This window comes from Trichoderma camerunense, assembly GCF_050948025.1.
Source record: "Trichoderma camerunense strain CBS 138272 chromosome Unknown V8C40scaffold_6, whole genome shotgun sequence".
Taxonomy (NCBI): domain Eukaryota; kingdom Fungi; phylum Ascomycota; class Sordariomycetes; order Hypocreales; family Hypocreaceae; genus Trichoderma; species Trichoderma camerunense.
Window position 1 is genome coordinate 1956004 of NW_028145364.1, and position 26710 is coordinate 1982713.

The following is a 26710-nucleotide window of genomic DNA, read 5'->3' on the forward strand; positions in this document are numbered from 1 at the left end:
TCAGCATAAGACGTGATCACGGCAGTGATTCGCCAATATTTTCCTCTTAACGTCTGCTACTAACCTCCTCACTTTGATCTACCGCCCAATGCGATTCTCTTTGTGAATCCGCGGCGATTCAACCATGGCCCGGTCCAGCCAACCAGCTGAGTCGTCGTGATGGTGTTTGGACCCTGAAAAACGAAAATCCCTTTGAGACATCCATCTCATCCCGCTAGACAGTTGGCGGATGTGGTCGTGTGGGACCCTGCGGTCAGGGGGAACGTCGGACCCCACGGATTCAAACGATTCAGTGGATACGCTTGCTGTAAGACCCTTCAAAGCAAAAGGTCGTCGCGGATAAGAGAATTGCACATCATTCTGCGGATTTATCAGCCAAGGAGGCTTTGTCTTGGGAAGAAACGGCGTGATTACATACATGGTTCCCACGCCACCCACGGTGACAAGACACAGTACACAAAGCACTTATACACACGCAACGACACCTCGTTTGGGCGTCAATGCGCTTGCCCACCATCTTCTGACAGTTTTCAGCACCGCTTCTGGTTGGATAAGCTGAGGAGAGTATGAAAGGAGCCAATTTGTGCGACAAAGGGCTTCATGCGGAGAGATCCGTTGGTAGCAGTCATGATCCAATGACCAACTGCCGCCTTTCATGGCTCAACTCGAGTAGGACCTCGTTGCCGCCTGAAGCTGGCTTCATCTTCACTCGACATTGGCCCGTCCGTCAGCGTCTTCTTTGTCCTACTGTAGGCATGCATACTCCATACAGTACCAAACAAGGGATGTCCACGGCGGCCCCCCATCCTAGCCCCGACCGATAGCGCACCCCACAAGCGTATGTACAGATCTCAAAGCCGGCGGCTCCAGCTAGAGGTTGGGCCTAGCATGGGTCCGAGGCCTCTTTGTCTGATATGGCAAATGGGCGTCCATCCTTTGTTGTCGGTGAAAGTCGCAAAGCCACGCCAAATTTGCCTCGCCCTCGTACCGGACAGTTAGGCAGTTTCCGTAGATAGTTAAAGAAGGTTTGGGACTAGAAGAAAATCTGTGTATGAGTATTTATGGCCTTGCCCCCCGAACACCGGCTCTGCTCCTGAGCCCTTCTTCCATTTCACTGCATGCCACATTCCTTCATATTTTCACCTACCACTCTTTAGAGTACATTTGTTTTGCTGTTTTGGTTTCTTGCGATAGAATATAGACACAAGATGCACGGTTACAGCTCATCAGAAGAGTCGGACGACCCTCGTCGTCCGCGCTCGCAACCGGCCTCGTCAGGCAACAACCAGGACCAGAAGAAGAAGCGGAAGAAGAGACTGCCGCCCCAGCAGTCCATCAACAAAGTATGGAAGAAGTTTTCGAACCGCAAGTTTCACAAGGCACTTTCGGTGCTTCCCTTTGACACCGTCGTCGCACCGCGGTCGGGGTTGGATCGGCCGAACGAGTTGATCTCGGAAGGGTACGAGAAGGCTGCTGAAGAATGCCGGCGCAAAGTCCAAAAGATTGTCAAGGAGTGCAAGAGAGTCAATATGAGATACCGTGACCCTGGCTGGGATCTTGTGAGTGACCACTTGGAGAATTGCTCTGTTTTTATGGGTTGGCTGACCGTTATTACTAGGACTGGGATTTAAAGTACGAAAAGGGTAACACGCTCAACTACATTGGCACCAACAAGTTTGAGGTTAGCAGATCTACTCTGCTGGGCTCCAAAGCTGTTGTCCCAAAAGCTGTCAAGAGAGTTCACGAGATTTTCGACAAGCCGACATTCATGGGCAATGTCGACGGAAGCGATGTAAAGCAAGGAGGCCTCGGCGACTGCTGGCTGATGTCCAGCTTGACTGCATTGGCTAGTGTCAAAGATGGCGTGAAGCGCTGTTGCGTCGCCTATGATACCAGTAAGTTAGAGACACGCCGGTAATGTTGTACATGATAGCGATGCTGACCATTCTTTTCTCAACAGAAGTTGGTATTTACGGATTTGTCTTCTACAGAGATGGAGAGTGGGTCTACTCAATTGTCGACGACAAGTTGTATCTCAAGTCTCCCTGCTGGGACTCACCGAGCATGCAGCGTGACCTCCTCCAGCAGATCGACCGCGAAGACGTTGAATCTGTCTATAGAAAGACATATCAGACGGGTTCCAAGGCATTGTTCTTTGCCCAATGCAAGGACCAAAATGAGACCTGGGTGCCGCTCCTCGAAAAGGCCTACGCGAAAGCACACGGAGACTATGCCTCGCTTTCGGGTGGCTGGATCGGAGAGGGCTTGGAGGATCTCTCAGGCGGTGTCACTACAGAGCTGCTCACGTCTGACATTCTCGACCTTGATGAATTTTGGGACAATGAAATGTCCAAGGTGAACAAGGAGTTTATGTTTGGCTGCTCGACGGGCCTCTTGGACTATGGCTACGGACAGCGTGATGGCATTAGTGAGGCCCACGCTTACGTTGTCACCGATGCCCGCACTCTCAAGTCAGGCCAACGCCTGGTGAAGCTCCGCAACCCCTGGGGAGAAATCCGCAAGGGCCTCTGGGAGGGTCCATGGAGCGATGGCTCCAAGGAGTGGACCACCGAGGTTCAAGAGGAACTGGGACACAAGTTTGGCAGCGACTCAGTCTTTTGGATTTCCTTTGAAGACTTGGTCCGCAAATACACTCACTTTGACCGGACTCGCCTGTTTAGGGACCCCGACTGGCGGTGCTGCCAGCGGTGGATCGGCGTCGACGTCCCGTGGAAGGCCGAGTATCATGAAAAGTTCCGCATTAAGCTGACCAAGGACTCTCCGCTGATTCTCGTCTTGTCTCAATTGGATGGCCGATACTTTAAGGGCCTCCAGGGCCAGTATAGCTTCCGCCTCCACTTCCGCCTTCACTACGAAGACCGACCTGATGCGGAAGATTACATTGTGCGATCTCACGGCAACTACTTCATGAAGCGATCAGTCTCAGTGGAGCTTCCAGATCTCCCTTCTGGAAACTATACCGTTTATCTCAAGGTAACTGGCCAGCGTGACCAGGAGCAGCCATCCGTGGAGGACGTGGTCAAGAGAGAAAGCCAAGGCCGCGTCGAAAACGAAAAGCTTGCGCAAGTTGGATATGCCTACGACTTGGCCCACAGCAAAGCGTGGGAGCACATGGACAAGGTCGCCAAGATCCGCAAGCAGCGAGATCAGCAAAAGGCGTCCTCGTGCCGCCAGCAGGAGCGTCGCAGGCAGTGGGAGAGGCGTCACATCAGCCGTGATATTGCTAAGAAGCAGAAGCAGAAGAATGGCGAGAAGAAGGACCGGAAGAAGGAACTCAAGAAGAAAGAAGCCGAAGAGAAGAAGAAGTTGCCGGACGTTGTTGAGCCTGCGGTCGAGATCAAGCAAAAGTCCGAGGATGCGGAAGAGAAGGATTCCCTGGCCGCATCGATCGACGCTATCGATGTTGGCAAACTTTCGCTCAAGGATATCAACGACGGCTCAGATTCTGATTCTGATGGTTCACCCACGGACACTCCAAAGTCGGAGGATGCCATCGTCTTCCCTTCAGAAGAGAAGAAGGAAGACGTGCCGCCGATTAGTGGAGCTCCCCCAGCCTTGGAAGACGCAGCTGATGAGCCCAAGCCGGCCGCTGATGCTGAGGAGAAGACTGAGGAGAAGACAACACCAGCTGAAGATGCCCCAGCTGTAGAAGAAGAATCAGATGGAGACTCATCCGACTCTCCGGTCGAGGACTGGGAAGAGCTGTATAGCAGCGACGACTACACACGCAAGCCCAGATCGTTCCCATATCCAAGCCCTGCAGCGCGGGACGACTACGATACGGAAGAAGAGAAGATGCCAGCACCATGGAATGCCGTGTGCATTGTGGGCATCCGGGTCTATTCCAAGGACTCCGAGCTGGAGCTCCTGACTGTAATGGAAGGTGGTGAGCTGGATGGAATGGGCACAAAGGGCCAGGCGGATCTTGATGATGCGCAGAATAATGCCGGTGGCGTGGGCCTTACAGAGGAGGCGGGAGGAAGCATTGGTCTTTCGGTAGAGTGATTTTGGGTATGGTATGCATGGAGCCATGATTTGATGTTTTTGATGCATTTCGCATAGATGATGCGCGTTTATGATTTAGCTAGACAAGACTCTGCTTGTTAGAATTGTTTCTATAGAAACGTGTATCTTGAAGAATCTCCGAATTAATACAGCATTATGAGCTTTTTGGACATTTGTATTCATAACTTGAGAGATGATTAGAGCTCCGATTTGGTTGTTGTGTGAATATGTGTCTATCAGGTAGCACCCTCTCTTAGGTGTAGTGGGAGTTCTCCGTTTGTTCCATCTTACACGTTTCATCATAACAAGGGATGCAAGCCATATACATCGCTGCGGAAACCCTATTTACATTGATAGCAATGAATTAGAGAGGGTACTTGATAGCAAAATTTGGTTGGGATCAAGAGGCGGAAACGTTGTTTCTTCCATCTGGGGTCTTGTTTTGGGAGACGTAGTGAATGACGGAGACACACGGATTAAGGATGGAAGAACAAAGACGGAGCAGATTGATGGAATGTTGAGGTTATCGGATGGAAACTACCTAATACTGAAATGATGGAGATGAGCTTGCGAATGGCAATCTCTTGAACAACGAACTGGCACAAAGTAAAGGGATTTAGTAGGTGAGTAACTCCTTGCGGTACGTGTATATGGACAGATACATGCACTTACACGTACAGAATGCCGAGCACGAGTTGACTCACAAACGTTCACAAACGAATACGACGACAATTATGAAGTGAGGTGAGTGAATATCTTTGTACTCCGTATTCAACCCCCCCAAAAGATTTACATCTAACAAGCATCACCGGCACCAAAGATCACCTACCCAAGTCCATAATGAGACTGCATTAGCATTTCCGCATTCCAACATGGAATTCATTGCGTCACACCGATTCGGGGACTCAACCCAGCGCCAAGTGTGCTAACCGTTAGTGAAGCTAGCGCACCTGTCAGGGGCCAGGATGTACCAGTGCCGGGCAACTCACCTGCAATTGCGGTGTAACGGCGAGTATCTGTACCTGCAGTATGCGGCGTCTTACACTGCACTGTATGCACTGCAGGGGACCATTGAGCACTAAAAGCAGTAAAGTCCAGCAGGTTGACACCGGCATGACGCCTGGGTGGCTTATCAGCGTCTTATCAGCCTCCCCAGAAGTTTGAAGCTCCCGGAGAGTCACGTTCTCTCCGTTTCGTCTCTTCGTCAACCTCAACCCATCTCTGTTTCGGCTCATCATGTAGCCTGAGGCATCCTTCCATTGAGACGACACCAGATTCTGCGATACACGGCACAACTCACCATGGCTGCTGTTTCACCTGCGGCTTCGACTCGGCGCAGTCCGGGCTCATCATCGGCCGGCTCGCTGAGGCCATCGAGCGACCATATGGCCATCTCGGTTGACACTCTCGTCAACCATCTACTAGTATCGAAGCGATCGCTATCGTCGATGACGCTTGTGCTGCGTGCCGACGAAATCGTGACGGCGGCGCGACAGTCTCACGAAGACACGGTCATGCTGGCGGCCCAGACGGGGTTCCTGCGAAATGCCATTGCCGACCAGGTGCTGATTCTCGGCCGTGTGGGCAAGAGCCTGCAGGCGACATGTGAATGGGGGAAGAAGGACTTTGTGAAGCTCGTCAGGCGGATGGATGAGGTCGACGGACAGCTCAAGGCCACTATGGATATGCTAACGACGACGCCTGTTGATACAACGCTACGGCCCAAGGGGGAGCCTAGGAAGAGCCTGCTGGACTTTGTGGACGAGGGGAGCGTCCACGGGATGCGAAATGCCATGAAACAGTGTATAGAGGAGCTGCAGGTACGTGCTTCCATAACACTAGGTCGTCGTTTGTTTGCTGACTTTGATGGGTGATGCTATAGGCGATCCAAATTTCATTCGACGGCGACCTACTCCGGCTCGAAACCGATATCCGAAACATTAAGAAAATCATTGAGAATGTGGAAATGCCTGAATCTCAAGAGCCTGCATCAAAACTACTGTTCGACTTATTCGAGCACTCGGCCACCATGGCCGAATCTCTAGCCTCTCTGACGCAGCATTTCGACATGTGCGTTACGGCTATACGAACGACTGAGGGAGCTGCAGCCTTGGCCCGCAGAAAGGCAGCCGAGGTTACCCAGTCCCAAGGCGGCGAGAGTGTCTCAATATCGGGAGTCATTGCCGAGCAAGAGTCCAACCGATCCGACCTCGAGCCACAGACAGCAGAAGATAGAGCCGAAATGCTACGGGTGGTCATACATGATGCACAGTTGGTGGAAGGCGTCGTGCACGATATCCAGGAGCATCTCGCTGAGGTAGAGCGCAAGTATAATGAACTGGGAGAGCATACAGAACAGACTAGAAAGGCGCACCTGGGCATGCTTGATGCATATGCTGAGCTGGGAGAAGTTGGTGACCGCCTTGCCGACTACCTGGCTGCCGAAGAGGACTTTCGAACTCGATGGGAGATGGAAAAGGACGTCGTATTTACCAAGCTTGAGGAGATGACGCAGATGACGGAGTTTTACGAAGGATACGCGAGCGCCTACCACGGCTTGCTGATGGAGGTTGCGCGCCGCCGAAACGTCGAGGACAAAGTACAAGCTACTTGGCGCAAGGCACAGGAGACTATCGACAAGATGCTCGAAACTGACCGTCTTGAGCGAGAGGCTTTCCGGTCAGAGGTCGGCGAGTTCCTGCCGACCGATCTGTGGGCCGACATGCAAGGGTCGGTCAAGAGGTGGAAGATTGTCCAGGTTGACGATGATGAACAGGCAGCAGAGGGAAGCGCCGCCGCAGATGCGAATCGAGGGAGCGGTTAACCAAGTACATTGGTGGAACGGACTTTTCTTTTTTGCAGATATAAAAGCATCTATGCTTCTGCTTTGGACTTGATAATTCGGGCTTTACGCGCCATTTGGCTTAGGATGAGCTGTTTAATTACGGGTGCTGGATATACCGACGATATTTGACTGTTATTCGAAAGGCTTGGGGATATGGAGTTTGTATTGTATCTGGTTTAATGGGATATAAGGGCACGGGCATACTTGGAGTTTGTCTATTTGAATGAGCAATAATACGAGTTACTTTATTTATTTTTGAGTTTTGCATTGCTACGCTCCGGGCTTACAGACCCATCTGTGTAATTCTTGATTCCCACAGCGGAACGGCCCTTGATTTAGTTGACAGATCGGTCTTGAGTTCGTCCTTGTAGTCCCGCCTTAGCGGGAAACATGTATCCATCTGTGACAAATACAACCCAGAACTGGTGATATTCGTGAAAGAATCGAGTGTATGCAATTGGTGGTTGTGTTCGTTTTCTGTCTATGTAGGTGATTATATGTATCGATAGATTGACACAGTTTCGAAGGATCTATTGGTTCGCAGCAAGATGTCCAGATAAACATGATGCTACACGCACTCATTTCAACGGTAATGTTCCATACATGCATGCAGAATTTCACGTTCTGTGATAGATAAAGCCCCCGTTGGCATCATCGATGTCAAATCTATTTAATCCACACGTAGTATGCAACTTCCCTATAGCTTCAACTTGGAACCGGAAACTTTTTGCGTCTCACGTCATCTCTTTATCCAAATACACTCTGAATCCCATCATATTTAGCTTCACGCTGATGAGATGCGACGCCATTTGACAAGTCACACATATATCTGTCGGAAATGGATGCTGATACACTCCTTTCAGCCGGCTTCGACCATACAGAGCAAGCCATCGATGAAACATCGTGGGGTGGGAGAGGCTGGCTTATCAGCTCACATGTCCATTCGGTTGAATCGTATTTCGCATTGCCAGGGCAGAGCAGGTTTAGCTGGATCGAACTGTGTTAAGATTGGACGGAAAAGGTAATGGTGTTGGCAGAGCGTGGAGGGTCGTGTCCTTTGCTTGAGATCAACTGCCACATTGTTTGCGAAGGGGCACAGAAGGCTGGTCCGGAAGGCTGGAGAACGGAACAATACCGGGTTGACTCCTTTGATAGGCTTGGTGGATGGCATATGATTCGTTTAACTTTACGACTGATCCCAGAGTGTTGGTGGCTCAATGTCTGCGTTCAGTATGTGCCCTCTAATGCAGTTCTACGAGATGATCAGGGGGGCTGCGTCAAGGCACACACTTATTTCTTGCATTCAGCAATTGTAACAAAACAATTAAATGCGAGTAAAAACGCGAGCACCTCTGTGCAATCGCTAATGGCTATCTTAACAGGCTTCATAATACCTTAGTCAACTTACAATCCTACGTTACTATAATCACATTGCCAGCCTACACCTAATGTCTATTGTGTACCCATACATGGACTTGTGTTAGTTCGTCGCTTTTGAGGGTTGTATAGTTTGGATATATATATTAACAAGCGAATTTCGTCTGAAGCACGGACAACGACCTGAGAGAAATGACACAGCTCTTCTCAGTAGCTTTCTCTCCAAGTGCAATACATACTGCTTTTCGTTCATCATGTCTCTCAAAATAATCTCACTTTCTGAAGGAAGCGTTGAGCTGGCCACTATTTTTGGACTTATAATGTGTTTTCTCAGTGCCTTGTTTCATTATCGCCCGAGTCGAGCAGTCAAATATTTCCCTGGACCAACGCCATGGCCGCTGATTGGCAATTTACCTTATATCTCAAAGGTCTGGAAGAACATGTCGGTAGAGATTCCTTTGTTGGCTAAACGATTTGGAGAGATTTGTATGCTTTGGATGGGCTCTTTTACCAACACTGGTGGTCAATAATCTCAAGGATGCGGAAAGCCATTTAGAGCGGATATCACACCGCGATCAGATTCTGTATTGCAGGTGGTGCGACAGGGTGTAGAGGAGGCATGTACGGATATTCCATATGTAGATGATATTACGATGACCTATTGAATGCTCTCTGTTTATGATACAAGAGGATCCTGGGAGCATATGTATTAATTCTGGCCATCATCATGAGACATCAGAACATAACAAATCACTTCTTCTCTCTGACATACCACCGTGTTTACTTCTCGTTATAGTGTAACTCTGTGCAGTGGCAGGAACAAACATTTTATATAATACCATCTGCAAATACATCTTCTATTTTATAAGTCCTATATGTTCTTGATTAGCAGCTGGATTTTCACCCAATTGTTCAATAATCCAATATTCGCCATCCATCTAGATCCTGAATGATTGCCTTCAGTTCTTGTCGAGCTTTAGTTTGCGTTGATGGATCCACCATCTTCACCTAGCTTCACAAAAAATTTCCTAATTAGGAGATGGCCATCTAGCTGCAGATGTCGTGATATCCAGGTAGCAACTACAGCCAATCATCTAATTGAAGGTGACCACAATCTTGATAATGTCGTATGGAATGATACAGAGTTTGAAATAAGATGTACATACTTGTGTGTGCAATAGAAATGCCTATTCTTGCAGCATTGGCTATTGGGGCCTAATGAACTATGGGTCTCTTGACCGGACTCACAGCACCTCCACACGCCGCTTGCTTGTTTCAGTAGGGAGTCTTGTTGTATAAAACATTTCTATAAGCATAACGAGATTTTGATTAATGTTATTTATAAAATGCAATCCATAGCTACATACAAAAGCAGGCGTTCCCCGATCAGGGAGCACAGCTACCGAGACCTTGGGAGCTTTCGGAATTTTAATTGTATAAATTGTCGTAGGCTATAAAACCCCGGTCGATAAGCTGAGCTATGGAGTACAGAAACTGACGACATATTTAGCCCTGATGGTCTCATATAAGTGAAAAGTGAATGCGCCTTTGGCTGTCAACTCATCACGCCATGCAGTTCTACGATGACGCTCATTCATTGACTATTGTTCATAGCTCTCAAGCATTTACTTATATCAATGGAGTCGTACATATTGAAGTTGAATGGATTAAGATATATTGTAGATGAAGCAAATTCATAATGAGTCTGCTATTAAGATCTGATGACACTGTTGTCCCATCTCCCTTACCGCAGGGCGCTGGCTACGCAGTAGTCGTTGCAGTTGGCCTCGTATTTGCCATTGGTTTGTTTCCCCCAACTATATCTCCTATTTATCAGTGCTAAAAACATCAGGAATGATTGGAATAACGAGATTATTAAAGAAAACCTTGAATGAAGATAATGCCAATGTCGAGACGTGAGCAATTATCTCTCGAAATTGAAGCTTTCATATTTATTAACACTTTTCAGTTTCATGGTTGCCAATCGATCAGTGGGAACTGGTCTCGTTGCATCTGCAGTAGTATCAGTGAGTGTTCATCTATCCAATTCAAGATGAAGTCACTGACTAAAAGACATAGTCGTGGTTATGGAGCACAGCGTTGCTGAGTTGCGTCCTAGTGACATACCTTTATGGAGTCTCTGGAGGATTCTGGTATGGAGCTGGATGTACACCGTACGATCTACCATTATATGCTGCTGTTGATATTTCATAATGGCTGACCTCTTTAATTCACAGAATGATTGTCTTCTTCGCATACCTAGGAGTGGTCTGTAAAAAACGCATCCCAGAGGCACATACCGTTCTGGAAATTGTTCGAATCAGATATGGTGAGAATGAATGGCTAAAATTGACTTGAACTAAGACTAATTAAATTATCAGGCACTGTTGCGCATCTTGTGTTTACTTTCTTGGCAGTTGTAAACAATCTTTTCAATACCATCAACATGATTCTAGGTGCTGCTGCCGTCATCACGTTCCTGTAGGATACATATGTCCAGTATACTGCAGTGAAGGCTTCCTCTGACATCCTACAGAACAGGCATCCACATCATGGCTTCAACCTTCCTTTTGCCGGTTGGAGTTGTATTATACACACTCGTTGGCGGTATAAAAGCAACGTTTGTCTCTCATCCTTAATACAGTCTAAATGTCCAGCTAACACTTATACCTGTAGGTTTTTGACAGATTATATACATACCTTTGTTATTGCCATCTTGTGTTGCTACCTCACAACAAAGACTCTTACACATCACGACGTTGGTTCCATCGATGGGTTATATAATCTCGTGGTTAAGGCTCAGCCTTCATACGAGGTTGATGGGAACTACCAAGGATCTCTCCTCACAATGAACTCCCAGCAAGGGATATTTTTTGCCATTATTCTGCTCGTCTCAAATTTTGGAGCCGTCATTGTAAGTGGAAACCATTCTTTAATCGAGAACATCTACTAATTTATTCAGATGGATACGAGTTACTTTATCAAAGCATTTGCTGCTTCTCCCAAGGCCGTAGTACCGGGTTATGTGGTTGGTGGCTTTGCGTATTTTTCGATCCCGTGGAGTCTAGGAACAATAATGGGCCTCGCTGCCTTGGGGCTCGAAAGCTCCCCAATTTTCCCAACATATCCTCGGGTAAGTCACAGTTGTCACCTGACGACTGCCAATACTGATTTATGCATTCAATAGACCATGACTAGTTTAGAAGTAACAAACGGCCTTGTGCTTCCGTATGTAGCCGTGGCAGTCGCAGGAAAGGGTGGTGCAGTCGCTGTCCTGCTTATGACATTCATGGCAATCACTTCAACGCTGTCCGCCCAGGTTATTGCAGTGTCTTCCATCTTCACATTCGACTTTTACAGAACTTACATCAACAAAAATGCAGGCAACAAAGACGTTATCCGATGGAGCCATCTGGGAGTCATTCTCTTTGCTGCCATATCAGCTGGGTTAACTGCGGCGTTCAATTACGGAGGGATTAATATGGGATGGACTCTGTATATGATTGGTAAGAGAAAGAAACATGTCGATATACGATTGATAACTGACACAGCAATTACAGGAGTTGTCACATGCCCTGGAATATTCCCCTTGATCCTCACGATTTTGTGGAATAAACAAAGCGCTTTAGCAGCCGTTGTTTCGGCTCTAGCTGGCCTAGGAACGGGCCTCGGCGTGTGGCTCGGGACTGCACAAGCATTATTCGGCGAAGTAACGGTCGACTCTACTGGACAAACGCTGCCTTGCATGTATGGAACTGTGGCCTCTGCTCTCAGCCCTTTGCTCTATACAGTTATCTTGTCACTCATCTGGCCAGATAATTATGATTGGGCACGATTTACAGATGAAAAGCTGTTGCTTGACAGCGACACATCGGCTGAGGAATCCGAACGGGAGGCACCAATCCGCCAAAGCAACAAAGGCGGCGTCTTGAGTGAAGCATCTGAAGTTGTATATGATCAGACAGATCTGAGATGGCAGCGATATGCACTATTCTGGTCGCTTTTCTCTTTCTTTGGCATCTGGGTGCTGTGGCCTCTGCCAATGTACGGTGCAAAGTACATTTTCAGTAAAGTTGTAAGTTTTTCCATTTCAGTCTCTTTGGTGTATTATCTAACTCCTTCAATAGTTTTTCAGATCATGGGTTACAGTGTCACTCATATGGCTGTGGATAAGTCTTCTCATACTTGGCGTGTATCCATTATATGACGGGCGGAAACAGATCTTAAAGGTATTGCGTAGCTTACGAGGTTAGGCGTGGCTGTAAGAGAAGAGATGATGGATGTTAGAGGCATTACTATCCGTATTAAATAAACTGCATCGGACTAAACTAGAATTTGACCACCCAGGCCGAAATACTATGTGAGATAACGTCAACCGGTCTTCTCGTGAATTTGTTCACCCTCAATATCATATGCATCCACCTCGTATTTGCGAAACTTGCGAGCAGAAATTCCTCTCTCAAACAATATATCCAACTCTTCGTACGACCTTTTAAAGGTTTCAGGATATCGAAAGTACGCCCATACCGTCACAAGCACTGAGGTTCCGCCCCAGAAGTAGGCCGTCTTACCTGCCCACCCCCAAGCTGTGGGATTGATCATATACGGTTCGAGAACTGCTGCAATGATATCGAAAAGTTGGTGTGCTATTTTCGCGGCGGCAACACTCTGTACCCGCAAACTGATGGCAGAAACCTCACTCGATGTTGCGTAAGCTGCTGGGCCAACTGAAATATCGTAGCAGAATACCCATAGGATAGTCAGGGCGACTTGTCCCCATTTGGTCGACTCGTTAGCATGAACCGTTGCCAAGATGCCGATGAGAATGTTGACTATGGTCATGAAAACCATGCCCCAAAGGTACAGACTACGACGACCCAGATGGGCAATAAGGACACATCCAATAGCAGTTGCAAGCAATCCGATAGCGGTAGCAGCCACGGAAACTTTGTAGCTGTTTTTAGCAGACAAACCAGCTTGTTCCCAAAAGTATGTGCCTGGATTCATCATAAAGATGCCGTTAAAGACCTGACCAGCGAAGGCCATACAACAAATCTCAGTTCGACGAAGGTTGCTCCCTCGGAATAGGTCAATATAGGATGATCCTGTTCGTATTTCTTCTTCGTAGTTCACAGTATGGATGATCATGGCCAAATGTTCCTTAATCTTTGTATCGCTCTTGGAACTCAAGCGGCGAATACTGTGTTCCGCCTCTTGGATGCGACCTTTGCGAACGAGATACCAAGGGGACTCTGGAGCAAAGAGACATCCGATGAAGAGCGGCAAAGGCCAAACCCACTGAATAGCGAATGGAATTCTGTAGGACCACTGCGAGTCTAAGCCGACAAGGCCATCGAGAACACCGATTGCTATAAGCTGGCCGATGATTTGCATAATGTTGACACCGCTGGTAAGAAAGCCGCGCAGCGAAATCGGAAGACATTCGGAGCTATATGCCGGTCCGATGGACGCAAATGTGCCCCAGACCATACCGCAGAAGATCTCACCAACGAGAAGCGTTTCCAGGTTCTGAGCGCTAAAAGGAATAGCAACGAAGCCAGTCATGAGAACAAGACCGGCCAGCATAACCCTCTTGTAACCGAATCTTGACGATAGAAAGCCGTTGAACGTAGCACCGAGAATGATACCACAGATACTGCCTTGTGACAGGCCTGTTTGCCACTTCGCGGGGACTTGGTAACCATCTTTGACGGGTATGCCGTACGCTTTTTGAAAGGCTGGATAACCGTAGAAGTTGTTGATGAGAGCATTGTCATATCCATACATTGCTATCGAGAGAGAAAGAAAAGAAGCCCAGGCAACTCCTTTCCACTGCACACGAACAGCCTCGAGGATGCCTTGAGAGTGCTCCAGGTCGGTGGCCTCTTTGGCCCCCTGAACAATGACGCCCCATTCCTTTTCAGGGGCAGCTTCAGTCTCAACAGTTTGAGCCACGGCTTTGTCATCCCGGCCGCGGAGATTGTCGAGAATGGCTGGAGCCATGATGGTGGTATGGTGGAAATTATCTTGATGGACTGGATGACTTCTGCTTGGAGTCTCGGATCTATGCGACATGGGACAGCATTATATACTTTTGACGATCCTGCATTAATCCATGATAGTAATACGTCACGTATCACTCACTAGGCAAGTGTTGTTTCTTGAGTTTGGATATTAGGTTGGCTGTGCCGCAGCTTCATGGGGTGCCCAATGGCCATATGCCGGCAGCACAACTTCCCCCATCTACCTTGCTCTAGCTTCAGACGATCTTGGATGTAACCCAGGCCCGGCTGATGGTTGGAAGATAGATGATAATGTAGGTCGCCTCTCAAGCCACAACGTGGATGGTAGCTTACTAGTTTTGGCTTTTGTAGCATCTGCTATCAATAGTCATGTATCTAATCTTTCCCAAACTTCGTATACGGCTGAAACATCAGGTTCTATGGACGTATGGAAAGTAATCAATCATGAGACATGATAAGAATAGACAGCGCACTATTGCCGTTATCTCCCCGGATGGCCTCGCCTCCCAAGATATCATTGGGAGATGCCATCCGTTAGCTTCAAACTGCTCGATAACACCAGTGATTTTAGCCGAACCTCTGAATTACCCCGGATTTTGGATACGGAGGGAAGTGACATCGTGTAACGTTATATCGGCTGTCAGTTCCGACGGTTGTTCAAGCGATCATTGCTCTTCGGGATCATGGCCCTACTATCTAGACAACAATTTGGACGGCTAGCGTTCGTGTAGACCATGAATGAGTCTAACCCCCGCAGTGGCGCTTGGCTGGAGAAAGAGAGCCATGACACTAGAAAACTCCAAAACTTCACCCGCGGTTATACGAGTAACTGCTTGTCGATCGTACCCCGCTTTCACTGCTCAAGACCACGATAATTGAGGTCACAATGGTCCGAGTGGGGGACAGATTATGTAGGTAATAGGGCGGGTTTTAGTCGAGCTACTGGAAACAAGCCCGTTATAACCGCGTATCGAGGAGATAATATGCGTCTTGGCGCCCCGTATCTGTCATGGTTCCGGAATTGTCTCGGTATAGATAATGGACGATGAGGCTTCTTCTCCGCGGTAGTTTTGGTCCGGCTTGGGTATTATCAAGCAGATCAGCCTGCAGACACTTATCTTTCATCAGGTGCTACTACCACGGCCAACCAAGCCAGATAACAGCGACTCAACTTACAATGCCCTTTGACGCAGTTGGTTCCGTTGGGGGAGGTTCTAGCAATGGCGCGGATGTATTGTTCGACCCCTCAGCTCCCTTCTTCAGTCGCTTCAACAGTCGCAGGTCAGTTGTCTATAGCACAAAGGGCATCGTTGCAGCCTCGCAGCCTCTTGCTGCACAAGCCGGGCTTGACATCTTGAAGGCTGGTGGTAATGCTGTCGATGCTGCGATAGCCACTGCCGCCGCTCTCAGCGTGACTGAGCCATGCTCGACTGGAGTAGGAGGAGATATGTTTATGATTTACTGGGATGAGAAGAAGCAAAAGGCGTTCGCAATGAACGGATCAGGCCGATCGCCAGCTGGATTGACGATCCAAAAATGCCGAGAGTTGGGTATGAGCGGCAATATATTGTCGCCGCAAAACGCAAACTCGGTCACAGTTCCTGGACAAGTTGCCGGTTGGTTCGACGCCATGGATGCTTACGGAAGTGGAAAGGTCACGATGGAACAGGTGTTGAAGCCATCTATTGAACTCTGTGAAGATGGCTTCCCTGTTTCTGAAATCACGGCCAGGCAGTGGATAGAGTGCGAAGGGATGCTAAAAAAGGTTTCTCCAAGCGGAGGCGAGCTTCTCTTGGCAGACGGCACAGCTCCTAGAGCTGGCCAAATCTTCAAAAACCCAAACCTTGGCAAGGTACTTCGAGAAATAGCCACCAAAGGCAGAGTAGGGTTCTATGAAGGATGGGTAGCTGAGGCCATTGTGGGAACTCTCCAACAGCTAAAGGGAGTTATGACGACACAAGACTTGAAGGATCATACAACAAGCTTTGTGGAACCGATATCGAAATCGTATAAAGAGTACAAACTCTTGGAATGCCCACCTAATGGCCAAGGTATCATCGCACTAGAAGCATTGGGTATCATCGACAGCCTGGAGAAGGCAGGAAAGATTCCTTCCCTCAAGAGCCTAGGACACAACTCCGTTGAATACGTCCATACACTGGCGGAGGCCCTGAGATATGCATTTGCTGATGGAGACGCCTACGTTTCAGACCCGGAGCACTCTGGGTCGGCTTGGAAGAGCCTTCTAGATGACAAGTATCTGGCTGAGCGAGTATCCAACTTCAAATTAGATGCCTTTGATGCAACTTTAAAGAACGGATTCCCCACTAAAACCTCTGATACAGTTTATCTGACTACATCTGACTCGGAGGGCAACGCTTGCAGCTTCATCTGCTCGCTTGCTTCCAATTTCGGTGGCGGAATTGTTCCCAAGGGCTGTGGCTTCGCTTTACAAAATCGAGGTACCCAATTCCAGCTCCGTGAGGGTCACGTCAACACACTCAAACCTCGCAAGCGGCCTTATCATACGATTATTCCAGCAATGGTGACGAAGAATGATCGGCTTGACCTTGCTATGGGCGTCATGGGAGGCTTTATGCAACCTCAAGGCCACTTGCAGGTGATGCTCAACTCTTGCGTCTTTGGCTTCAATCCGCAAGATGCTTTGGATTCACCAAGAATATGCATTCGACCCTCGCGTACGATGCCGGAGTATGCCACTACAGACGATTACTCCAAGTTGACGCAAAAGTCTATCGTATGCTTGGAAGAGGGATTTCCTCAAGAGACTGTCAAGGGTCTGCGCAAACTGGGACATGAAGTGGAGCTCATAACAGGATGGGATCGCGCAGTATTTGGCCGAGGACAAGCTATTCAAGCAAAGCAGGATCCAAGCGGCCAAAGAGTATACCATGCTGGAAGTGATCAACGTGGTGACGGACATGCAGTTGCGCAGTAGAATTGTAATGCAATGACGGAAATACATACAATCTGCGGAATAGATATAGATACACATACTTTAAGAGTCATCTGTCTCGCAACATTCTTGTTTACTTTCCTGGGAAGTCTCTCGAGCCACCATTTGGTCAAAATACTGTCTCATCTGTTTCTCCACGCGGCTTTGAGATGGCGGCCCCATTTGACGCGCTGCTGGCTTGACACGTAGAGTCAGGCCGCTTTGTTTAAACTTCTCGTTCAGAAAAGTAACCCTCCTGATGCTCGTAAAGAGTAATTTGATGACACTTTGGATCGTCGTATCAGTTACCAGTTGGATCAATTCGTTGAATATGTTGATGACGCCTTGGAATCCATCACGTTCGTAGATGTATGCCTCATCAACTAGAATTATGACAGTGATTTTCCTCGGCAATGAGCGCATAAGCCGGTAAAAAAGGCGGTACAGCTCTTTTGTATTGCGACCTCTTACAAGACTCTTGTCGGTGTCGTCATACTCTTCCCCAAAATCGAAGTGGTGTCGTTGGCATAATTGAACGATCAAGTCAGCAAGCATAGCCCGAGCTTCATCGTTTCCATGTTTGGAATGGAGGCTACAGAACCATGTGATGCAGATGAATCGGCTGTCGGAATTGAGTATAAGAGCCAGCGACGCGCAGAGTACCGAGATGGGGGAGACGCCTGCATAGGTCTTTGGCTGGTGTTGATTCCACAGAATAAGGAGTTTTTCTGATTGGAGCGACATAAACCAGGTGTTGAATTCTCTATCATTGATGAGATGTTCAGCACGCGATCGTTCTTTGATTGGAAGATGAGCCTTCCGCAGCTTGATGAGCCCCAGATCGGCGTCCTTGTGTTCAGCTTGGAGTAGATCTTGCACTTCCTTGTTATCGAGGCGTGGCGTACGTATATCATCTTTCTGCTGCATCAAAATGAGAGCATTCGGGCTTGTCGACCTGGAGCGAAGTACTGCAGCCTCAGCACGAAGATAAACATTCTTTTCTCTCTCTCGTATCAATTCAGCTATTTTGATGCTATTAGCAACGATTGTTAAATGTAGACTATCCTACATGGATGACCTACCGATGATCTGTCTCTCTCTTTCATTGTCGTCTAAAAACAATAGTTAGATTTGAATGTTCCATCCAATGATATAGAAAAAGGCTCAAGGTGGCTTACTATCTTGACTTTTGAGAAAATCATGTATTATACTTAGTATATCGTTAAGCGTTATGTGGGTTGTCATTCTACTCTGTCGCGCATATCATGTACCAAGTCAATCATTCTTTCGATACGTTGTCTATCTTTTGGTGGTGGGATAATGTTAGTTAAATAAATTGATGATCATGTTAACGGTGTCAAGTTGCTGAGAGGCCTCAAAGCTCGTGGCGTTGCTTTGTGCTCGACGAGCGGTAATTTTGTCCTCAATAAACTTAATTTATTCTTTCCAGCCTTTGATGTATTCTGGGCCTTCAAACACACTTTTGACCATTCTCTTTCCTTTGTGCTTGTAAGGCATGACTCACATGATGACGCCTCTTATTTGATCGAGTTCAGTTCTGACAAAGAGGTATTTCACAGTATGCTCGTGATCGTACCCCTTGAAACACAAAAAAGATGAAAATTAGCTCCGAAGAACAGGAGAAGACAAAATTGTAATTAGGAAATTTGAATTTAGGTCTTAGTGATTTCGAGGAACGAGTTATAAGGCGAAGAGATAGAGCTTCTTTTCTCTCATACTTCTAATCATCAGTAACGAAACACCGATGTCTGCTACCTACACGTATGTAAACGCCTGTAGTAGATGAAATACTTCCAGATTTCAACACTTCTCATCTTATTCCATTACTTTGACTCTACGCAATCGCTAGTGTGCTGAATAGCTATTCTCTGAATTAAAGCCAGCTGATAGCTTGATGGTTACAATCCCGTTATACCTATGGCCTACTCTCCACATCTACCTTTACATCATCCAACTTGGAGGTCAATACCCTTCCATCCTTGACAACAGCTAAAATGTTCTCCGCAGCACGATCCAAAATCGTAATATCCTCCAAAGGATTTCCATTCAATACGATAAAGTCGGCAGCATATCCTTCCTTAATCTGCCCCAGTTCGTTTTCTCTCATAAGCAACTTCGCCGCGTTGACAGTTGCACTGCGAAGAATCTCCGCAGGTGTCTGCACCTGGCTTCGTACAGAGAACTCTTTGCTCTGAGCGAAATGAAGAGGTCCCAGGAGATCGGTGCCGAAACATACCGTAACGCCGGCGTCGGTTGCGATCTTGATGGCATGGAGACCTTTCTGGAGGACTTCGTCGTTCTTTGCCGCTGAGATGGGTGGGAGGAAGTTGAGCTGCTTTGACATGACGTGTGTTATCAGCGTCGGCGTGAGGAATGTTCCCGCTTCAGCCATCAACTTGGCTGTCTCCTCGTCAATGAGGTTGCCATGCTCAATGCCTCTCACGCCTTGCCGGATAGCTTGTTGAATGGCTTGCGGCGTATAGCTGTGGCTAGTGACATAGGTTCCGTTGTTTTTTGCTGCAGTTACAATCGCCTTTATCTCTTCATCGGAGAATTGAAGGTTCTCAACCTTATCCGTAGCACTGGCAATACCTCCGCCACCCATGATCTTTATAAAATCTGCTCCTTGGCGCAGCTCATCGCGCGCAACTCTGAAGCATTCAGATGGTCCGTCAACAATACGGCTGATTCCAGAGACAGCACCACAAGAACAAGGACTTTGGTCATGCGAAGATCGCATGTCGCCATGACCACCAGTCTGAGACAGCGCGTATCCAGCAATGAAGAGTCGAGGGCCAACACAGATTCCTTCCTCAACGGCTTCCTTCATAGCCAAAGTCGCACCACCACAATCACGAACGGATGTGAATCCCCGTTCAATCATCGGTTTGAGGACCCAGGGCTGTCGGATAAGACTGATTCTCTCAGTCATGGATTGGTATGCGCTAAGATTCGCCTCTCCAGGAACAACAGCAATGTGAACGTGGCAATCGATGAGTCCCGGGCATACATGCTTGCCATTGAGATCGACGACAATTTCCCCATCAGTGGTGGTACGAGAAGTGCTGCTGTTTGTGTCGACTGACACGATTTTGCCACCGACTGTCTTGATTGTAACATTGTCCGTTACTTGTGCTTGAACGGGATCGACCAGTTTTGCGTTGGTAAATATATATGTCGGCTGAGCATCCAGCTTCCAAGGTTTGATAATCTTTGCCATATCCATGTTTGCCATTTTTCCAAACAAATAGTTGCAAAAGACAGTCTTTCTCAGTAGAAATGATGTGGGGTAAGGACGGGATTGAGTTGTCTAGTTTACAAGATATAGTTGCTAACGGGAGGAGTTTTCCTACACTTTATATAGTTGTCGGTAAACTCTAACGGCTAAACACAGTCATCTTGAATGAGTTTGGGCTGAAAGCTCTCCGCATTCCTATTACCTTTTTTAGACACGGGCGGCTGGAAAACGCCCCATTACTGTACAGTATCCGTAGTTAATTCCTATTCATCCTATTTCGCATATCATCCGAGGTTGTCAATTGAATCCTTTATTATCAAAATGGTTAGTTTTCCGTCATCAACCGAGGCTTCGATATTTAACTCCATGGCTCATGATGTAGGTGTCGAACGGCCTGCGAGGTTGCGCCGCAAAAGCCCGTTTAGTTCCCGTGGGCGGAGTCGGGGAGATCTTATATTCTCCAGGTCCGGTCGTGCGCCTTGTAAATGCCATTTCCTCTCAACATATAGACGGGGAAGGCGTGAAAGATGTTAATTTATGGTTTCGATAAATAATCGCAAGTTGAGTAGAGACTATAAGCATATAGTAAAGATGCCTGCAGGGAGATGGTGCGATTTCAGGAATCCGGGGTGCTTACGCACCAGCAACTTATACGGATATTCATCTGCATTGTATGACATTAGCGTGGAAGGAGTCACTAGCCCTCTTCTATACAACCTTTACCATTGCCAAGGGTGTTTAGATCCCTCGGGTAGCAATTCGGGGAGACTGTAATATATACCGAGGAGATTGCGACCCTGAATGCATTTCAGGATCACCAGACAAGACAAAGACGCCCGGTTTCAGTGGTCCTGATTGTACCTGCATTTAGCAACAGCGAATCGAATGATCTGCAATAGTTCTGGCACGTGGATATTCACAAGAATAGAAGTAGATTTTTTCTTCAACTTCCAACGAGAGAAACATGGCCGTGACATCCAAACATTTTCTTCTGCAAGTTCTATCTACAAATCATCTCTACTATCTACATCTTTTAAAGTATCAGTTGTGAATCACCACTTGTTGTCCATCACCTTACCATCTACAACGTTGATCAAATCCCTCACAGGCCCCAGCTTCGCCCCCGCCCCAAACTGCATCGCCGTATACATCAGCTGCCGATAGTTATCGCCAGGGGATACTTTGCCGAGAATCTGTTCTTTTCTTGTTTCAACCCGGTCTGGCACTGGAACCGGTCGGCCGACGATTGCATCCATGCCCTGCCAGGCAAAGGTGATGGCCTCCTTCGCACCAGCCGGAATACCAGCCGCGTCAAGCATGTATATCTTTGTCGCGGGATAGCATTTCTGGATAAAGTCCACAATGTTGGGGTTATATGCGCCGCCGCCACAGAGAAATATCTCATCGATATCTTGTGACGGCGCGAAGCACTTGTAATGGTCCGCTATAGACTGGGCTGTGATTCTCGTGATGGTTGCAACCACATCATCTGGCGAGAGGCCCTTTTCTTCAGCCTTGGAGATTATATCCAGCGCCAACGTATCGCGGAAATCTTCGCGACCTGTTGTTTTGGGAATAGATCTCTGAAAGTACGGGTGAGAGGAAATGAACTCGTCCACAATCCCCTCATCCACTTTCCCTCTCTTGCCCATTTCGCCATCCTTGTCGTATTCCCGTGCTCCACCAGTGTAATGGCGAACAGCGGCATCAATGTAGACGTTTCCAGGACCAGTATCAAAGTCAAAGAATCCATCGTTCAACTCTCCTTTAGCATCCGGGGGAATGAAGCATACGTTGGCAATGCCTCCGATGTTCTGACAGGCTCTCAGCTTGGTAGGATGGTGCAGAAGCAAGGCGTCAAAGAAAGCAACAAGGGGAGCTCCCTGACGACCAACAGCAACCTCGCTGACGCGGAAATCGGTCACGGTAGTAATTCCAGTACGAGCTGCGATGATGGCCCCTTCGCCCATGCTGAGCGTCGTCCGGACTTGATCCTTTGGATGAGGGATATGCCAAATTGTTTGGCCGTGAGATCCAATAATGTCTATTGAAGACTTGTCGATGTTATTCGTCTTGATGAATTCCAACGCCGCTTTGGCAAACGTCTCTCCCAGAATAACATTAATCTCTGCAATTTCTTCTGGCGAAGTAGAGTTGTGAAGAATCATATTCATCACCCGCTTCTTAATTGCTGGATCAAGCGGCGTCTCTCCATACTTGAGCAACTCCAAGCTGACAGGCTGTGTTGGGTCTTCTTGTCTAAATCGACATAAAACACAGTCTACGCCATCCTACAGATGATGCCCGTCAGCTTCTCACTCGACATATATGCGTATGCGGGGTGTAAGGCAGTATACCATAGATGTTCCGCTGTTCATACCAAGGACTGTCAAGTCCAAAGCCGGACCGGCTGTGACAGTATCTACGATAGAGCCCATCTTGATACCTATATGGTCTGGACCTCAAGAGAGGCACTGTCATACGCTATCAAAAGACCATTCGTCGAGCTCTGCGTTATCGCAAAATCACACGATGAGGCTAAATAGATATATGGCTTGTATGTAAAATTAATAGCGTCGTGTGGCGCTCGTACACTTCGTCTAAACGGCAAAAGAACATCTTGGAAAACTGCCTTTCAGCCGCTGCCAATGCCACAAGTGTCGAATCTCTGGATGAGCTAGCAATTGGTCTTCTAAAGTGTCAATAGTCTTAGGAACCGGCTGTCTGGTGGCTATAGCTAGTGCTGATTACGGCCGAGGCTCCTATCAACCCGTAACGTTAACCTCACCGAAGCTCAGGCTCTCGCCGATACTCGCTCCATATAAGCCGTCTAATGCGGGGCCCCGAGATTTGGGATCCATGGATATCGCCTCCGCACGAACCAATCTCCTAGTTTATTCAGGTGTGGGATTGACAAGTGAAGATGAGCTAGAATGAACGAAAGTCGGACGCCTTTCTTTATAGCTTATCTCACTAAATCCTGGTTAGTTACATACCGCCAGAGATACGAGACTGTTGATAGGGTAAAAGGAAGATGACCGGTCAGTTTCCGGAAATCGGGCATCCAACACCACGTCTGAAGACATATTTAATATGGATCACGCCAACCCCAACCTTGTCAGAAACGATTTCTCAGTTTTGCTCGGTTACACAACCATCACCACAGAGCCAGCTCCTGCATAACTGAGCCCCCTTAATTTTACATTGCAATCATGGCGAAAGATGAGGACGTGATTGAGGTAGGAAGAGATGTTGAGAGGGAGGATGCGCAAGATGAGAAGCCCGATCTCTCAGGCGGGGCTGAGGAGGTGGTTGGAATGCAAGAACTTGATCCAGCTTTGGACCGAAAAATGCACTTGGTGAACAACGTAAGTCGTGTGACACGAAGATGTTTGTCATTTACGAAGGCTAATAGGAGTAGGCACTTGATCAGATTGGCTGGACCAACTATCACCTTAAACTCTTCTTCCTCAACGGCTTCGGGTGAGTTACATAACATATACAGCTCTCATATACTTCGGCTACTTACATTCCTCCCCCCAAAGATACGGTGTAGATGCCCTCCAACTATCTCTTCAAGGCATCATTGCTGTCCAGGCAGTGCTCGAGTTCCAGCCGTCATATGACAAGGGCTTGACCATCGCTCTGTACATGGGAATGCTTGTCGGCGCCCTGTTCTGGGGCTTTTTTGCCGACATCATCGGCCGTAAAATTGCTTTCAACATCTCGCTTTTCATCTGCTCAGTCTTTACAATCGCGGCAGGCGGAGCTCCCAACTGGGCTGGACTCGGTGTTCTGATTGCCGTGGCCGCTTTTGGAGCTGGTGGAAATCTTATCTTGGATACCGCCGTCTTTCTCGAATATCTTCCTTCAAACAAGCAATGGCTTCTCAGCTTACTGCCTGCTTGGTTCGGTGTAGGATGCACCATTGCTGGACTTGTTGCTTGGGGATTCATGCGTGAGTTACTTCATATCTTGGTATTGTTCATGATACCGTCGAAACAATCACGCTGACAAACATGGCATGGTAGCGAATTTCTCATGTGCCGATGCGAGTGACTGTACCCGAGCAAACAACAGTGGCTGGAGATATCTCATGTACACTATGGGAGCCTTTATTGCCGTCCTGGCCGTGCTCCGAGTAACAGTCATCCGTCTCCAAGAAACTCCCAAGTTCCTCTTGGGCCAAGGCAGAGATGAGGAAGTTGTCCAAAACCTTCAAGCGATCGCCAAGAAGTACAACCGCCCTTGCCACCTCACAATTGAACACCTGGAAGCTTGTGGAACTGTCAAAACGGCGCACTCGAAGAATCGCTTCTCTTTTGGCGAGTTCCTGATCCATCTGCGCAGCTTGTTTCTCACAAAGAAGATGGGCTTCACGACAATCCTACTATGGCTCTCTTGGTCCAGCATTGGCCTTGCTTACCCTCTATTCAATGTCTTCCTACCATACTACCTGGCCAGCCGAGGTGTGCAATTTGGAGTAACAAGCACCAATGTGACTTGGAGAAACTATGCCCTAGTTCAAATCTGTGGAATATTTGGACCTATTCTTGGTGCTGTTATGTCCAACTGGAGACCTCTTGGAAGAAAGTACACGATGGTTATCGGCGCCTTGATCACTATGGTGAGTTGATGAAGATTCTCTTTGCCGACCTATTTAGGATTTGACTAACAGTTTTTTTATTACGATAGGCATTCTTTTTTGCATACTCCCAAGTCAAGTCGCAAGTGGAGAATCTTGCTTACAGCTGCATCATCTCATTCACTCTGGAGATCTACTACGGCGTCCTCTACGGATACACTGCCGAATCTCTGATCTCTGCCCATCGTGGTACAGCCAACGGTATTGCCGTTGCCTTCTGTCGATTAGCTGGAGCTTTTTCGGCTGTCGTGGCTACGTATGGCTCTATTTGTTCTTTACTTTTACGAATCTTGGATTGCTAACACGATGCGACAGATATGCCGATCCATCAACCACGGGCCCAGTGTTTGTATGCGCGGCTCTCTACGGAGGACTCGCTTTGTTTGCAGTCTTGTTCCCGTTTGAACCTTATGGCAAGCGAGCTGCTTAAATCGATACAAGTTTGCATTGACAATGGTGCCACTCGATTATATTATCGCAAACTCATCTCAAACAAAATTGTCACTATTTAAAAACGCCTTAGTTGGATTAATGAACATAATAATTTGAATGCTAGAAAAATGCACCAGAAATTCTTCTCAGCCACAATTCAGATGTCTCTTGATGCATGGTGAAACTGGTGAGCATGGAGTAGCTGATGATCGGCTGGACACTCCCTCATTGTGGTGACATCATTGACATAATTCTATGCGATGGATTTCTATATAGAGTTGATATGAATTGCTATTTGAAATTAAATAGCAATATAAAAGTAAAGTACTATATCAAGCTAGTCTCTTACATAAACTGGATTGTAAATGAAAGTCATGAAGAGAGGCTTCTATCACTTATATGGTTGCATATGTTATTATAAACGAGTATATAGGCAAACGTATAAAGTTATTATTATAAGGAATAGACTAACTAATGTTCTAGGATGTTGTTTTAAGTATGTTTGCTAATAAGGTTTATCTGTAAAGTATATTTATATATGTTTTTTCTAATATACCCCTAAAACTAGATAGATTATTTTATAATAAATAAATATATAAATAGATAGATTAATAGGTATTCTAATAGTTAGTGTTTATTTATTATACTTAAACTAATAATATATTTTTAAAAGGCTGGCTGGGGAAGTGCTTTTATATATATATCGGCGATATTATTAGAGGTTGGAATATATTATATATTAAAGGAGGTGCTATTATATTAATAAATAAAGTAGAAATAAGGAGTAATATATTATAATTTAAAGGTAATATAGTTATTATATGCGAGATTTATTATTAAACTGTTATTATATTATAGGATAGGGTATTTAGTAGTAATATTAGCGTTTATTAGAAGTTATTTAGTCTATAATAGTTAGGATACTACTTTAAAATATACTATATATTTAGCTTTATATATTAAATATATAATAGTTATTTATTTTTTAGATAATTATATAATAGTAGTATTATTTAACTAAATAATATATATATTAATAGACTTAGCTATATTAGGATTAGTATTATAAAACGCATTAGTATATACCTTTAGATAAATAGTTATGTTTTTTAGTTTCTTTAATTATAAGTATTTTAATTAATATTGA

At 46.8% G+C, this 26710-nt stretch overlaps 8 protein-coding genes across 8 annotated transcripts; 5 read left to right on the forward strand and 3 right to left on the reverse strand.

Annotated features, from left to right (window-relative positions):
• The first annotated feature begins 675 nt into the window (after window positions 1-675).
• On the forward strand, window positions 676-4229 carry V8C40DRAFT_242000 (uncharacterized protein). Its single transcript, XM_083215133.1, has 3 exons — window positions 676-1559; window positions 1619-1895; window positions 1961-4229. Exons 1-3 carry the CDS (start codon window positions 1209-1211, stop codon window positions 4024-4026), a joined length of 2694 nt encoding a protein of 897 aa, XP_083075240.1. The 5' UTR covers window positions 676-1208; the 3' UTR covers window positions 4027-4229.
• A 955-nt stretch (window positions 4230-5184) lies between these two features.
• On the forward strand, window positions 5185-7199 carry V8C40DRAFT_242001 (protein kinase regulatory subunit ATG17). The gene is made up of 2 exons (XM_083215134.1): window positions 5185-5846; window positions 5909-7199. The coding sequence occupies exons 1-2, from the start codon at window positions 5328-5330 to the stop codon at window positions 6848-6850; spliced, it is 1461 nt and encodes a 486-aa protein (XP_083075241.1). The 5' UTR covers window positions 5185-5327; the 3' UTR covers window positions 6851-7199.
• Window positions 7200-9947: 2748 nt separating this feature from the next.
• On the forward strand, window positions 9948-12501 carry V8C40DRAFT_274213 (Sodium:solute symporter family-domain-containing protein; the record flags this gene model as incomplete). The annotated part of the gene is made up of 12 exons (XM_083220579.1): window positions 9948-10050; window positions 10101-10164; window positions 10218-10279; window positions 10395-10422; window positions 10486-10577; window positions 10630-10729; window positions 10785-10868; window positions 10925-11162; window positions 11211-11381; window positions 11436-11754; window positions 11809-12323; window positions 12376-12501. The coding sequence occupies 12 exons, from the start codon at window positions 9948-9950 to the stop codon at window positions 12499-12501; spliced, it is 1902 nt and encodes a 633-aa protein (XP_083075242.1).
• A 118-nt stretch (window positions 12502-12619) lies between these two features.
• On the reverse strand, window positions 12620-14251 carry V8C40DRAFT_274214 (general substrate transporter; the record flags this gene model as incomplete). The annotated part of the gene is made up of 1 exon (XM_083220580.1): window positions 12620-14251. One exon carries the CDS (start codon window positions 14249-14251, stop codon window positions 12620-12622), a length of 1632 nt encoding a protein of 543 aa, XP_083075243.1.
• An 879-nt stretch (window positions 14252-15130) lies between these two features.
• On the forward strand, window positions 15131-17750 carry V8C40DRAFT_242003 (gamma-glutamyltransferase family protein). The gene has a single exon (XM_083215135.1). It carries the CDS (start codon window positions 15317-15319, stop codon window positions 17228-17230), a length of 1914 nt encoding a protein of 637 aa, XP_083075244.1. The 5' UTR covers window positions 15131-15316; the 3' UTR covers window positions 17231-17750.
• A 1160-nt stretch (window positions 17751-18910) lies between these two features.
• Window positions 18911-20603, reverse strand: V8C40DRAFT_242005 (metal-dependent hydrolase family protein). The gene has a single exon (XM_083215136.1). It carries the CDS (start codon window positions 20481-20483, stop codon window positions 19164-19166), a length of 1320 nt encoding a protein of 439 aa, XP_083075245.1. The 5' UTR covers window positions 20484-20603; the 3' UTR covers window positions 18911-19163.
• An 833-nt stretch (window positions 20604-21436) lies between these two features.
• V8C40DRAFT_197890 (UPF0075 domain-containing protein) lies at window positions 21437-23117 on the reverse strand. Its single transcript, XM_083211942.1, has 2 exons — window positions 22844-23117; window positions 21437-22777 (listed from the first exon to the last, which is right to left on the reverse strand). The coding sequence occupies exons 1-2, from the start codon at window positions 22922-22924 to the stop codon at window positions 21539-21541; spliced, it is 1320 nt and encodes a 439-aa protein (XP_083075246.1). The 5' UTR covers window positions 22925-23117; the 3' UTR covers window positions 21437-21538.
• Window positions 23118-23145: 28 nt separating this feature from the next.
• On the forward strand, window positions 23146-25665 carry V8C40DRAFT_197892 (MFS transporter). Its single transcript, XM_083211943.1, has 6 exons — window positions 23146-23854; window positions 23908-23969; window positions 24032-24444; window positions 24518-25113; window positions 25182-25387; window positions 25447-25665. The coding sequence occupies exons 1-6, from the start codon at window positions 23699-23701 to the stop codon at window positions 25559-25561; spliced, it is 1548 nt and encodes a 515-aa protein (XP_083075247.1). The 5' UTR covers window positions 23146-23698; the 3' UTR covers window positions 25562-25665.
• Window positions 25666-26710: the final 1045 nt, after the last annotated feature.